The sequence below is a fragment of the Macadamia integrifolia genome, chromosome 9 (genome assembly GCF_013358625.1).
Source record: "Macadamia integrifolia cultivar HAES 741 chromosome 9, SCU_Mint_v3, whole genome shotgun sequence".
In the NCBI taxonomy this organism is placed as follows: Eukaryota; Viridiplantae; Streptophyta; class Magnoliopsida; order Proteales; family Proteaceae; genus Macadamia; species Macadamia integrifolia.
Window position 1 is genome coordinate 475914 of NC_056565.1, and position 13546 is coordinate 489459.

The 13546-nt window shown below is 38.2% G+C and overlaps 2 protein-coding genes across 3 annotated transcripts; one reads left to right on the top strand and one right to left on the bottom strand.

The window, feature by feature from the left end:
- Nucleotides 1–1729: 1729 nt before the first annotated feature.
- LOC122088248 (G-type lectin S-receptor-like serine/threonine-protein kinase SD3-1) lies at nt 1730–5463 on the bottom strand. The gene has a single exon (XM_042657445.1). The coding sequence runs from the start codon at nt 4837–4839 to the stop codon at nt 2356–2358; it is 2484 nt and encodes an 827-aa protein (XP_042513379.1). The 5' UTR covers nt 4840–5463; the 3' UTR covers nt 1730–2355.
- A 5555-nt stretch (nt 5464–11018) lies between these two features.
- LOC122088178 lies at nt 11019–13216 on the top strand. Of its 2 annotated transcripts, none has more exons than XM_042657354.1 (2): nt 11019–11551; nt 11609–13216. In XM_042657354.1, the coding sequence occupies exons 1-2, from the start codon at nt 11431–11433 to the stop codon at nt 11941–11943; spliced, it is 456 nt and encodes a 151-aa protein (XP_042513288.1). In that variant the 5' UTR covers nt 11019–11430; the 3' UTR covers nt 11944–13216. The 2 variants fall into 2 exon arrangements, with proteins under 2 accessions (XP_042513288.1, XP_042513289.1); XM_042657355.1 differs by having other exon boundaries at nt 11621–13216.
- The last annotated feature ends 330 nt before the right edge of the window (nt 13217–13546 follow it).

Consider the following 13546-nt stretch of genomic DNA (forward strand, 5'->3'; position numbering starts at 1 on the left):
TGATTCTCAAAAATTGAATGAGAAAAAGTGGTTGGTCTCGTGTTAGAAAAACTCCATCATGTCTCCATCTCCGCTTGAGTACATGCATGCTCCTTTCTTCATTCTGTAGTACCACGTGACAAAAACTTAGGACTCCACAAGATGATATATTTTTTGGTAAGGTCCTCAAGATGAAAGATAGAGAGATAGAGAGTAAAACCATTCAAAAAGTTAAATATTTTTAGTTCCATATCGGTGAGGTTTTGGAGAGAGAGAGAGAGAGAAAGGGTGGGCTTTGAAAGGTGAAGACTTGAAGCGGGAACCAGGATTCGAAAGGTGGTGCGGCGCACTACGCCACTTTCAAAGTGGGCGGGCAGTGGCTGTGCACTTCTCCTTTCTTCTTGTTATTTTATTTTATTTTATTATTTATTTATTTTTTTGATAGTTAAGGAAAGGATGAGATAACAATCAAAAGGTTCGAATCTGAGACCTCCTACTACACTAGGCTTTTTTTTTCTTTTTATTGGTAATAAACGGCTGTGCACTTTATTAATACATTGCCTTTCAACTTCAAAGAAATTTAATTCTTTAAACAGGAAAATTACGATTTTTGGTTTAATACATTGCGTTTCAACTTCAAAGAAATTTAATTTTTAAAACGAAAAAGTATTGGCTCCTGGTTTAATAAATTGCTTTTCAAGTTCAAAGAAATTTAATTCTTTAAACGAAAAAATAATAGTTTGTGATTTAATACATTGCTTTTCAACTTCAAAGAAATTTAATTCTTTAAGCGGAAAAATAACGGTTCCTGATTTAATACATTGCTTTTCAACTTCAAAGAAATTAATTCTTTAAAGGGAAAAATAATGGTTCCTGGTTTAATAGATTGCCTTTCAACTTCAAAGAAATTTAATTCTTTAAAAGAAAAAATAACGATTCCTAACCATTAAGACATAGGGAGTATGAAAAGACCATCATGTGACCTTTTAAAAGGGGAATAGAAATCTGTTAGTTTGGCACAAAAAACGCTTGCACTATGTAGGGTGTGAAAAGATGATGTTACCCAAGCTTAATATGCGTTGAATATGCTTTTGTACACTCTCTCATTGCCCAATTAGTTTATTTTTTCCTATGTCGAATCGGTCAAGGCATTGGTCATAATTGGGGGACTCAATTTGCCCTCCCTATGAGAGGGTGTAGGTTAAATGTATCTTAACAACTATGCTTCACCCACATAAACAAAAAAAAAAATGTTTTTAATCTCATGGCCGATCAAATCTGACCGATTGTATGACATAGTAGATTCCCACAAGTATCAACCGATCCAAGTAAGGATGGGATTGATATTGGTAGCTGTTTATGTGGTCATTGATCCCTTTTTTAAATCCTTGGGTTACAAGTAATAGGAAGGGAAGAGAATTGGAACCTTTTTAAAAGGAAAATGATATCTTTGGTGACGAAGATTGTGAAACTATCTTAAATGGACTGTGCAGATGACACCTCTATAGGTTTATTTAGTACTTGCTACATTCGTTTGACGGTCATTTATCTTAAGTTAATGGTAAAAAGAGTTGTCAAAAAATAATTTAAAAGTAATATATATATATATATATATATATTCTTTTATTAGGTAAGGAAAATAATTTATTATTACGTAATTATCAGTATCACTAGATGCAATAAAATCAAAAGATGTATTCAAATTAATGAACTTAAGAGTTGGATTCATCTCTAATTTGCACAAACCAAATAAAAAAGGAGAAAAGAACGGAATATATGCATTCCAAATTTTAAATAACACGGAAACACAAGAAGCTGTATATCATATAAATACAGAAGAGTCTCCTCCCGTGAAGCATTGAAGATCATATGGGACACTGAGATGACGAGGCAAAAAAAAATCAATTTCTCTCTTAAATACAGGCAAAGAAGACATATGCAAGAGAAACACTCTTGGGTTCATGGTAAGATGAAGAGGTGAAGGATAAGGAAGGTTGAGGGCCAGGAGTCCCTGCTATCAAGGCAGGCCAGATTGAAGAACGCTTCAATTATTACTGTATCAGACTGGATCGAAATATAACTCTTCAATGGTGCTCCAATTCATCAGCATCTTGTAATCTTTACAACAGAAGAAAAACAAGATAAAATTTTTCTGAAGAGTGCTTTGTAGAAAAGTCAGAAATAACATTTCATTCTCTTGGTCTTGATCTGATACATAAATGGAGGTGCAAAGGTTTTGAAGCTTCAATCCTGCATATTTGAATTCCCAACAGTTCAAATTTGAACTCCCAGTACACCACTGATGAACATAGAAATCTAACCGATTTAGCTTATCAGAAACTAAAGCCCAACACAGTTACTCTACTGTCAAGTTAATCAGGATGCATCATCAACCTCGGTCATGTCTGCTTCATCCATCTTATTTTCTTTCATGAAAGCAGAACATGGTGGAGGCCTGTCTACAGAAAAAGTACCTTCTAATATCTTAACCACTTCACTGAAGGAAGGTCGAAGGAATGGTTGATCTTGTAAACACCATAAGGCTATCCTAAACATTCTTTCAACTCCTTCATGCTCCTCACCACTCTCTGAATTCCTGTCTTGATACATTTCTTGCACTAGCTTGAGTAAATTGTCCCCAGTAATATGAAGTACATCCCTCTTACCAGTCAAAATCTGTAACAACATTTCACCAAACATGTAAATATCCTTGTCTGGCAGCAACTCTGATGAAGATGCGCCTTTTTCTAACAGGCTCTGGAGCCCAAAATCTGTAACCTTAGCAACCAATTTCTCATCAAGCAACACATTCTCAAGCTTCAGATTCCTGTGAGGTATGCATTGTCGACATTCGGAGTGTAAATATGCCATGGCTTGAGCAACACCAAGAGCAATACCAAGCCTATGATGCAAACTCAACCTGCTTTGGTCTGTTCCCGTGTTGAATAGCCATTTGTCAAGAGAACCATTGGGGATATACTCATAGAGAACAATCTTGTGCTGTGCCTCAATACAGAAGCCTTTTAAAGGTACAAGGTTTCGGTGGTGGGTGCCACCCAAGGTAGAAACTACCATTCGGAAGTCACTTTCAGATGCTACAACAGAATTTAGCACCTTAGCAACTACAGGAGTTTTGTTGGGTAGGACACCTTTGAATACAGTTGGCCCAAGTTGGTCTGTGAAGTTAGTTGTCAATTCTTTCACCTCTTCAAAGGACAATCTGATAAGGGCACTGTAGTGTGGGTTCATCTGAGCATCCTTTCCAAAGGGAATCCTCCTCTGGGCTTTAATCTGCCTTCTCTGGTGGATGAACCAAAACACTAGCATTTCAACAGCAAGGAAAGCACATACTGTGACCAACACTATGATAGCTAGAACAGCTATAAAACTTTTCCTAGTGTCAACATGAGAAATGGATCTCTCGGATGGCATTTGCATTGATTCTGCTGCATTAGCTTGTGGGTTTGCTTTTGTGGTGGAGGCTGCCTGAGGAACTAAACAGACCTTCAAGAATGAAGTCGCAGGGACAGATGGGTTCCCATACCCACTTATATAGCTAGTTCGTTTGATTTTGCAAAGACCTGAACCATCATTCTTCGAAGTCACAGCAATACAGGAACTGTCCTCTGCACAGTACTTCTTGCAAGCCTTCTCACTCAACATGATATCAATATCATGTGGAGGATAAAGACCATAAAGAACAGTCTGTTTCAGAACCATCATGCTTGTACCCATCTTGCAGTTCCCCAAATCTACCATCTTCTTGCACCCAGAAGAACCTGAATCCATCCCAGAAGGCCCACCTCCCCAATCCAAGGAATCATGAAATAAGCATTCACAAACAGGTCCAGTTGAATTGTACTGACAGATGCTATATAAACCACAAGAACCAAAAACATCGCATTGGTTCTCAACAGCTTGCCATCCTACCTTCCATGTATGGAGAGCATTGTCCCATGAGTAAATTCTCAAGTTTCCATCGGAGTCAATCCTAATATGCCTCAAAAATACAGATGGGTCTCCAAAGTCTTTACTTGATTTGGACCAAACTGATTGGCCAGTAGCATCAAACAGTCCAATAACCCCTGTAGGCTCAAACCTTGCTTCTTTGACATCAACAGAGGAAGTCAAATGGCTACCCCAGTAAGTCACATTGTTTTCCCAGATAAGTGCAAGATCTCCTGTGTGCCTTATCACAAGGCTGTAGTAGCTAGAAATGAAGGATGTGGAAGGAGCTCGAAGGGCTTGAGGGAAATAGAGTTCCTGACCAGGAAGAAGAGTATTGGTAGGGCTATCAAAACTTTGCCAAAGGACTTCCTGTGCATTACCCATTAGAACCAGATTACCATTGTTCAATAAGCTAGCAGTTTGAACACCCAAACCACTAGTATTACTGCTCCAAACAATCAAACCACTGAGGTTATCTAATAAGACCAATCTTCCATCCATAGAAAGCCTCAAAATAGAGTTCTCAGAAACCCTAACCCCACCACCAACAGTCCACACAGGCACATTTGCATCTCTGTTTCCCAAGTTATACCGTATCCCAACTGCAAGGCCATCATAATCTTTGCGATAATCATCGAAGAACCCAAATGTAAAAACCCCATTTTCAGAAACCCAAGTCTTGCTTTCAAACTCTGAAATCTCAAACCCAAGTGGAACCGAAACCATTGGAAAATTCTCACAAAACCCAACAGACAAAAGACCCAAAACAACAATTACAGCTAAAACAGAACCAGAACCTTCAAAAGAGTAGCATTTACAGAACGTACCTTCAAAGCACTTAGCGGGTACTCTTGCTTTGAGCCGATTTATCCAAACCTCATACATTTCAGCCAAGAATAATGAGAGATTCATGTCGAATCAAACTCACACAGTTGTACACACAAGTAGATAAGGTGTGCTGAAGCTCTGAGGTGGATATAAAAGAGGGAGAGGAGAGAAACAAAAAAAAATGGAAAAGGGCCAACAGTGACACCTCAGTAGTCGAGAATCGAGATTTTGAATTTTGGGAATTGGGTAGAGAGGCAACAATACAAAATTCAAATCTTTTTGGGGACAGCTTCATAACTGATTCCTAGTGAGTGGCATCCTCGTTTTATCCCACTAAGTACAGTAGCAGAGAATTTTTTGTTCCACATTCCATGATGGCTCGATAGGATTAAGCAGACAGAAAGGCAGAATTTAAGATTTCTCAAATCGAGTTCATTGTAGATTAGTGCTTGACAAAATGATCAGAGTTGGGACGAAGAGAATGGATAAATTAACTAATAGATACTATTGTTCTTCTATCAAAGAGGGAATAATGGTGGGGAACTAAACAATAAGGAAAACATGGTTGGGGAGAGACAGGTTTCACTTTTTTCTCTTTGGAGATTTGTGCTGAAATTGCAGGTTTTAATGCAAAAAGACAAGGGTCACAAGTCACCCAAAAACAAACAGTGTGAGACTGAAAGTAAACAATACAAACACAAGCCCTATAACTAATGCATGTATCTGTGGATCCACTTGAACTTGAGCTATACAGTGCATGTTTGCATTTTATCCTTGGTCATGAGTCTCATGACCATTCAATCCATAACTAATAATCCTGAATGACCATAGCATCTTAATCGTCAGACTCAGATCACCTGTGAGTGAGTGAGTGAGTGAGTGAGTGACAAGGGTTTCTGCAGACATGAACAGGATAGAAGCTTTTAAGAGTACTACTTCCTCGAGTCGATCCCGAATCTCTCTGATCTTTCTCGGCTAAAATTGGCCATACCAGTCATTAATTGGAGGGAATTGGTCAGTGCCGATTCTCATGTGAATAAGCTGATTCCTGATCCGATTCACTGTTTTTAAACCCTGCCTAGATGCCTGGAATTGGGGGTGTCAACAAGTCGGGCCGGGCCGGTCTCAATCGGGCTTGACCACTTGGAAGCCTTGCACCGTAAACGCCCGTTTAAGTAAACGGACCTAGCTTTGGGGCGTATGGTACAGTTTATAATCGGGTCAGTTGGTGTCAAGCTTTAATCAAGCTTTCTTAAACGGGTCTTAACCAAGCTTTAACCGAACTACATACCTATTTAAGTCTAAATGAGCCTTAAATGTGCCTATCCTAAAATTATTTTCTTCAGTTGGTTGAATGCTCAAAAATATGTGAGGCAAATCTTTAATAAAAAAAATAAATGATATGAGATTATGGTTGTTCTTACAAAGATAAAGAAGAGATTATGACATTTACAACTTACAAAATAAAGCTTAATTAAAGCAATTCTATTACAAAGCAAGGGTAAGAAAGCTTAATTTTTTTTTCTTACTACTAGTGGCAAAATAGAAATTTTATGTAATATTAAAGGTGGTCACGTTGGGTCGGACTACAACGAGTAAGTTAAAGATAGGCATATAAACGTGTCGGTTCGGTCGGGTGCCTGATAGGATTGCTATTTGCACTGTGAACTCTCATTTAATAAAAGTGTCTGGCTCAATCGGGCATGCCGGTGCGGTCTCAGAATTGACACCCCTACATGGAATCATAGTTAGTTAGTTCGGGAATGGCAATAAAACGGAAATTGATACGTATGGCAATCAAACGGGCCATAGGGAAATAATATTATTCAGAAATTTGGCTTAATAAAATGTGCACAGCAATGATACGATACGTGTTTAATAAGATTGCTATGTAAAAATCCAAGAACAAAAAATACGGGATTTTTTTTTTTTTTTGTATTAAGAATGAACTAAAACTGGTTGTTTACAACTAAATTCTAACATCCCATACTATCATGATCATCTAAATCCAATCTAGCTTTACAATTGGGGATCATTTCTCAATTATGTTTCTTTTACATCTAATATTAATTAAGTTTAATCATGTCTATCATAGCCAATGTTGATAGGCATCAATCACTTTTTATCATAGTAAATAATAACATATACTTGTCAAAATAATAATAATAATAATAATAATAACATGTAGATAATCATCTAACAAATTAAAATATCATCATTGATATTATCGTATAAAACAAGAAATTCGACAGTAACCCCCACTGATGTGGATCCGTATTCTAAAATCGAAATCAGATCACGTATTGGTCTATTCAGATATTAAATAATTCAATCATAATAACCAAAAATATATTCGTAATTAAGGTAAAATTTTAAATTGGGTGGCAAAATTATAATTAAGTAGACTTAATAGGCTAATGGATAGTAACAAGAGTGTGAACAATAAGGTTCTTGATTAATAAATTTAGGATAAGCTTGAAATGAAGTTAAATAAAGGATATAAGGTAATAAAGGAGAGAGGGAACGGCAATATGGAAAGAATTGTTGGAATTAATAAAATAAGAAAGGAAGATGCGTGTCATCCACATTTTTTTTCTCAAAATCGAGAAACCTATGGAAAGGGAAAAGTGTCATTTTGACCTCTTTTTTTTTTAAATTAAACGTATTAGATGCGTTTAAAACACGTATAATACAATTACCTATAAAATACGTGTATAATACGGATTTTTTTTATTGTTACACCAAATTATGAATTTTTGATTGAAACGTTCGAATACGGAACAAATCCGCGTACTATACGTGAATTTACTAACTATGCCTGGAATAGGTCGATCTAGTCCGGATCAAACCCAAATCGATTGGAGTCCAATAATAGCCTGTCATATTAACCTAATAAAATCATCCAAACCGGCAAAACCGACTTTTGATTTAATTGTTTGGTTTCAATTTTTCATAGTACCAGTTTGAAACTGATTCAGCCTGACTGAAATCAAATCAACTCGACTGATTGACACCTCTAAATTCTTTAGATTAGTGTAAATTAGTTGGTTAGCAAATTTGGCTTGCATATCTTTAATCAATTGTACTTTTGAGGGTAATTCTATTATTCCAAGGGATCTTATTCATATTACCAATGAAGACAGAGTTGGTCTCCTAGAGTTACTTATATAATGTTAGTTTTCTTGGGTTTTTTGGGATAAGTTTCAACTCTGAGGATGAACATTTTCTTGCTTTGACTAGGAATAAGGCGAGTTAAATCCCCTTTGTATCTTTTTATTTTGAGTCTTTCTTATAAGTATGAAGATAGCTTTGTTGGAGAGTTTTGTATCTTTGCCTCCACTGCAGCCAAAGCATGGTCTATTGCAACAGTTGACAAGTCTAGTCTTTCTATTAGTAAAAATGCCCTAAACAGTAAAGAGGTGTTTACGGCTTGGAGCAAGAAATCATTCGAAAATATTCAAAACAGAATCAAGACATATCTCAAGGAGCTTAGAGATCTACAGGAAAATCCAATGCCAACATCTCAGGAAAGGGAGTGGGAAGTCTCTAATCATTTGAAATTGAGTTGAACAGGGAGGAACTTCTATGGCAGCAGAAGTCGCGAGCTATTTGGCTGAAGAGTGGGGACCAAAACACTAAATTTTTCCATGCCTTCACCCTTCAGAGACGTAATAGGAATGAAATCAAAACTGGCTCTGGTGAATGGACTCAAAATGAAGAGGAAATAGTTCATGAGGTGGTGGATCAATACAAAACCATTCTCTGCTCTAAAGGAGTTAATGAACCTGTTCTCCAAGTTGTCTTACAGACTATATACCCTGTTATTAATGTGGCTGATAATGAATCTTTGTGTAAACAACCTGGGCTTGAGGAAATCAAGGCGGCATTGGGGTCCGTGGCCCCCCTTAAATCTCCCGGGCCAAATGGCCTACCACCAGCCTTTTTTCAGAATTATTGGGACCTTGTCAACACTAATATCTTTCATTTTGTACAGGAGTTCTTCAGTGATGGAGTGATGCCTAAAGATCTTAATGATACTATGATATGTCTCATTCCTAAGCGTGACCACCCTGAATCTGTTGACCACTACAGGCTGATTAGCTTGTGTAACGTGGTCATGAAGATTGCGACAAAGGTTGTGGCATCTCGCTTGAAGATCATCCTTGATAAAGTCATTTCTCCTGCACAAGCAGCATTTGTTCCTGATCGCCTTATATCTGATAACGTCCTCCTCTGTGCCCACGAAGCCTTCCATTATATTTCTCATAAGAAGAAAAGTAAAAGAAGATATGTGGCAATAAAATTGGACACGAAGAAAGCCTATGATAGACTCGAATGGAGATTTATAGAGGGGCTACTCACTCGAATGGGTTTCTACCAGAAGTGGGTTTCAATGGTTCTCTCATGCATTTCTTCAGTCTCATATAAGATGCTTATTAATGGCTCGGTTTGTGGTGCTATAACCCCTTCACGAGGCATTCGCCAAGGCGAACCCTTGTCTTCGGCAATCTTTGTGATTTGCTCCCAAGCCTTGAGTAGAGTTCTCCACAAGGCTAGAAATGTTGGTTTTATACATTGCATGAAAATTCTTAATAGAGGTGAACCCCTATTTCATCTACTTTTTGTTGATGACACTCTAATCTTCTCGGAAGCCAATCCTACTGAAATTCAGAATATCAAGTCTTGCCTGGAGTTGTATTGTTTGGCTAGTGGATAGCAAGTCAACCTCCAAAAATCTTGTTTAGTCTTCAGTCCCAACACGGTGGCAAAGTTCTAACATTGGTTTTCGCGTATCTTGAAAATCCCTTATGGAGCTCCTCCAAAGAAATACTTGGGACTTCCCATACATTCCAGTACTTCCAAGCTTGAGTTGTTTAAGGAAATCAATGAAAAAACTGAAGGTTGAATGCAGAGTTGGAAACACAAATTACTGTCATATGCTGGGAAGGAAACTGTGTTGAAATCAGTCGCTCTTTCAATGAATACCTATGTTGCCACCCATTTTAAATTGCTTGTGGCTCACTATTCTACTCTTTGAAAGGCGGCAACTCATTTCTTGTGGGATGTGATCGATGATAAGCACAAGATCTGCTAGATTTCTTAGGACAGAATGTGCCGCTCTAAAGACAAAGGAGGGTTGGGACTCAGAGACCCTGCCATACACAACATAGCTCTCCTAGGCAAACTGGCATGGAGGTTGTCGAATTTCCCTACCTCTCCCTGGGCTCAAATGATGAAAAGTACATACTTCCCAAATACTGATTTTCTCCATGCTACAACGAGTTCATCTCCTTCTCGGGGCTAGCGAAGTGTGCTTGAAGGTAGGAAGGTTTTAGAGAAATGACTACTATGGTTTGTGGGATCTGGAGAGGATATTCTAATTTGGGAAGATGGTTGGCTTCCATCTTCTCCTAATTTTAAGGTTCAACATCCTGAATATAATGATCATAGTTGCAAATGTGTGTCAGACATAATTGATGAGAAGAATCCGGTATGGAGAGAGGATCTCTTACAACTTCATTTACACCCTGAGGATGTTGCTGCCATTAAGAAGATTCAATTAAGTCTATTCCCTCACCAAGACTGCCGAGTACTGGTAGCTTCAAAGAATGGCATTTATTCAGTTAAATTTGGATATCATCACATCTGCAATATGAAAGATAATGCTTAATGTCTTGTTCCTTCCTCCTCTACCAATAGACTTCAATACTTCCCATTGAAAGAAGTTTGGCGAAAAATATGGAGTGCTCAAGCTATGCCCAAGGTTAAACATTTGGTTTGGAGGGCATGCTCTGATGGTCTCCCTTCAACTAAAGCTCTGATTAGTTGGAATGCTCCTCTCAATCCAACTTACCCTCGACGTGGATATGAGAATGAGAATATAAATCATATTTTTCTTAATTGTAGCTTTGCTCGGGCAGTATGGTATGGTTCTAGATTGGGTTTCAGCCCTCCATCTGAGGATCTGTCAAAAATTAGTGCATCATAAAATGAATATTCCATTAGTTGTTGAGGTAGTCCTGGTCTTTAGAGAGTTGTTTAGTTTATTCTAGTCTTTAGGGAAATGTTGAGAGACGTTGTGCAATCTGTTATGAGAACAGTGAGGTGTCAATAAAAGAGGTGGGTAAGAACTAGTTTTATGGCCATTTTTTAAGTAGTTGAGAGTTTTTAGGAGTTGAACACGTAGAAGTGGTTCACTTATTTTCATCTATTTAAATTGCTTTATGTAGTTCAGTTTTGCATATGAGAAAATAAAGGAGCAGTTTGTGGTCTTTGCTTCACTTCCTTTCTGTTCTCTGTTGAAGTTTCAGATATCTCATTTTTCTCCTTTAGTTTCATGGTATCAGAGCCTGGTTGGAGGCACTGAACTTTATCAACTAATTGTTGGAGAATTCTGTTATCAAAGTTCTTGTTCACAAATGGATCCAAGCATGGTTGGGAACGATTTTGCACAGTATGGCGTGGAGAAGCTTGTAGGTACAAATTATAAGTATTGGCAGTTGTGCATCAAGGCGTATCTCCAAGGACAGGACTTATGGGAGCTTACTGCTGGAAATGATTCGGTGATTCTTGACGATACTCCAGACAATGTTGAAGCACGACGAAAATGGAAGATCAAGTGTGGGAAAGCTCTATTTGCACTAAGGACATCAATCAGTAAGGAGTTTATTGATCATGATTCGTAATTTCGATTCACCAAAGGAAATTTGGGAGACTCTTGCGAAGCTATTCTCTAAGAAAAATATAGCAAGGTTGCAGCTGCTTGAGAATGAGCTTGCGATGTTAACGCAAGGAGGTATGTCGATTTCAGATTATTTTTTGAAAGTGAAAAATATCTGCGTTGAAATTTCAGATTTGGATACAGAGGAACCCATTAGTGATGCACGGCTTCGGCGGTATCTCATTCGTGGTCTAAGGGCAGAATATATGCCATTCATCACATCTTTGCAAGGATGGGTGAACCAACCATCTATCATTGATTTGGAAAATTTGCTCTCCAACCAAGAAGCATTGGCCAAGCAAATGTCAAGCAAATCAATCTCTGAACCTGCAGAGGTCCTTGTTTCAAAGGGAAATTCATCAGAAGGTCGTGGATATTGTTCTACATTCAGCTCGAGTCCAAAGAAAAATACAAGTGGAAAACCGATCACTTGTTATAGATGTGGGAAAACCGGTCACATCAGGTGAAATTGTCGAGTGAAGCTTTTGGACGGAAGTACAAGCATAGCTTGTGAAGATGACAATGAAGGTAAAGAACCACCAAGCTGGGAGAAATGTTTTTCAACTGTGTTAGTTGAAAAACAAGAAGTTGTCTCATGTCAAGCAAATGTTTCTATTGACTATGAGAAGGAATGGATTATTGACTCTAGATGCTCACACCATATAACTGGGAATGACTCTCTGTTCTCTAAGTTTCAGTTGCATAGTGGTGATCGAGCGATTGTCACTGCAGACAATTCTGTACACCCAATGGAAAAAGAAGGCAATGTTAATGTAGATGGAGACATTGTTTTGAAGAATGTTTACTACGTGCCTGGGTTAAAAAAAAAATTTGGTTTCAGTTTCTCAGATAACTGATGCTGGAAAGTATGTCCTCTTTGGCCCAGAAGATGTAAAGATTCTTGACAATGTGAAGAATGTTGTTGCTGATGTTCTACTTGTCGGTAAGAAGAAATCGTTGTTTATGATGTCAGCTAGTGAGACATATGTGGAGACAACAAGTCGAAATGATGGAGCATCAATATGGCATGCTAGATTGGGCCATATTGGTTATCAAATGTTGAAAGAAATCTCTTTCAAGAAGCTGGTGAATGGCATTCCGATTTTAAAAGACGTACAACGAGATGTGGTTTGTCAAGGCTGCCAATATGGAAAATCACATCGTCTACCTTTCAAGAGGATGTCGAATCGAAGATCAAGTTTGTTTGAGTAGGTCCATTCAGATGTGATGGGCCCAACTAGAACACCAAGCTATAATTGTTTTCACTACTTGATGGTGATCGTGGATGACTTCTCCAGGTATTCTTGGGTATACTTTATGAAGGAGAAGAGTGAAGCTCTTTCTAAGTTTATTGAGTTCACAGGTACAGTGGATAAAACATTTGGCTTGAAGGTCAAAGGCCTAAGGACCAACAATGGAGGAGAGTACATGTCAACTGACTTCTTCAAATACTGTGATGATCATGGGATTCATCGGCAAATGACATGTCCTCAAACCCCACAACAGAATGGAGTTGTTGAACGCAAGTTGGGACATATATCAGAGATGAGTTTATCGTGGTTGCATGACAAAAATTTACCTCGAGAGCTTTAGGCAAAGGCAATGCATTGTGCATGCCATGTAATCAATCGGCTACCTCCATGGCCAGGTACGGACAAGTCTCCTTTTGAGTATTTATTTGATGCAAAGCCAAATGTGAGTTATTTTCGGGTATTTGGTTCTGTTTGCTATGTTCATGTTCCTAAGAGCAACATAACCAAATTGGACAGAAAAGCAAAGAAATGTGTATTTGTTGGGTGTGATTCACACAGGAAAGGTTGGAGGTGTATGGATCCAGAGACAAAGAAGTTTGTAACTTCGCGAGAAGTTGTTTTTGATGAGGTGTCATCATATTACATAACACAAAGGTTCGCTACTGAAGTCACTAATGAAGAAGATGATTCAGCAAGCATGCACTTGGCTCCTCAGAATGATGGGTCCTCCTCTAGTCAAGATGAACATAGAAATAGGGGGAGTGATGAATCTCCAAAGGTCAATATGCAACCATTAGACCAAGGAGGAGATAAACAA